Raw genomic sequence first — 454 nt, 5'->3', positions numbered from 1 at the left:
GTCCCCAAAAGGGCGCGAGACACAGCCGTTTTCCTTACCGTGGGGAAGCGTGTTCTTGACGGCGTGTTCCCTCGCCCGTAGCGTCTTGAGGGTGAGGTCGTGCACTTGGTACAGCCACGTGCCGGGGACCTCCTCGAGCCCTGGGTACTCCTCGGGGGGAGTCGGGGGGCGGGGCACGGCGCTCACCACTTCGACCATCACGTCGCTGCGCATCTGTTTAGGGCAAAGGAATCATGAGGAAACGAGTCACGCTTAGACGCGACGGTGTACGTGGCTCGAGAAAGCAGATGGTTACGCTGCACGTGTCATCGCCGTTGGCACAGATGGCGCAGGTGGTTTGCAAACAATTAAATTATATATCTGAGATGGTAATGAGGTGGGCGAGGTAATGATTTGGAAAATTGGTAAATGGATGAATGAGATATTTCGCGATTCAGGTGGCGGTAGGGTGGGT

General features: G+C 56.4%; 1 protein-coding gene across 1 annotated transcript in view; it reads right to left on the bottom strand.

Moving 5' to 3' along the window:
* LOC119587059 (ets DNA-binding protein pokkuri-like) overlaps positions 1 to 454 on the bottom strand; it is a 21,642-nt gene that overhangs the window by 19,359 nt on the left and 1,829 nt on the right. The window contains exon 2 of the mRNA XM_037935807.1: positions 39 to 213. Coding sequence (XP_037791735.1) covers positions 39 to 213 — 175 coding nt within the window. The remainder of the gene's footprint in view (positions 1 to 38; positions 214 to 454) is intronic.

The sequence above is a fragment of the Penaeus monodon genome, chromosome 22 (genome assembly GCF_015228065.2).
Source record: "Penaeus monodon isolate SGIC_2016 chromosome 22, NSTDA_Pmon_1, whole genome shotgun sequence".
Lineage (NCBI taxonomy): Eukaryota > Metazoa > Arthropoda > Malacostraca > Decapoda > Penaeidae > Penaeus > Penaeus monodon.
The sequence above is the reverse complement of the archived record's forward strand: the minus strand, read 5'-3'. Positions and strand labels throughout refer to the sequence as shown.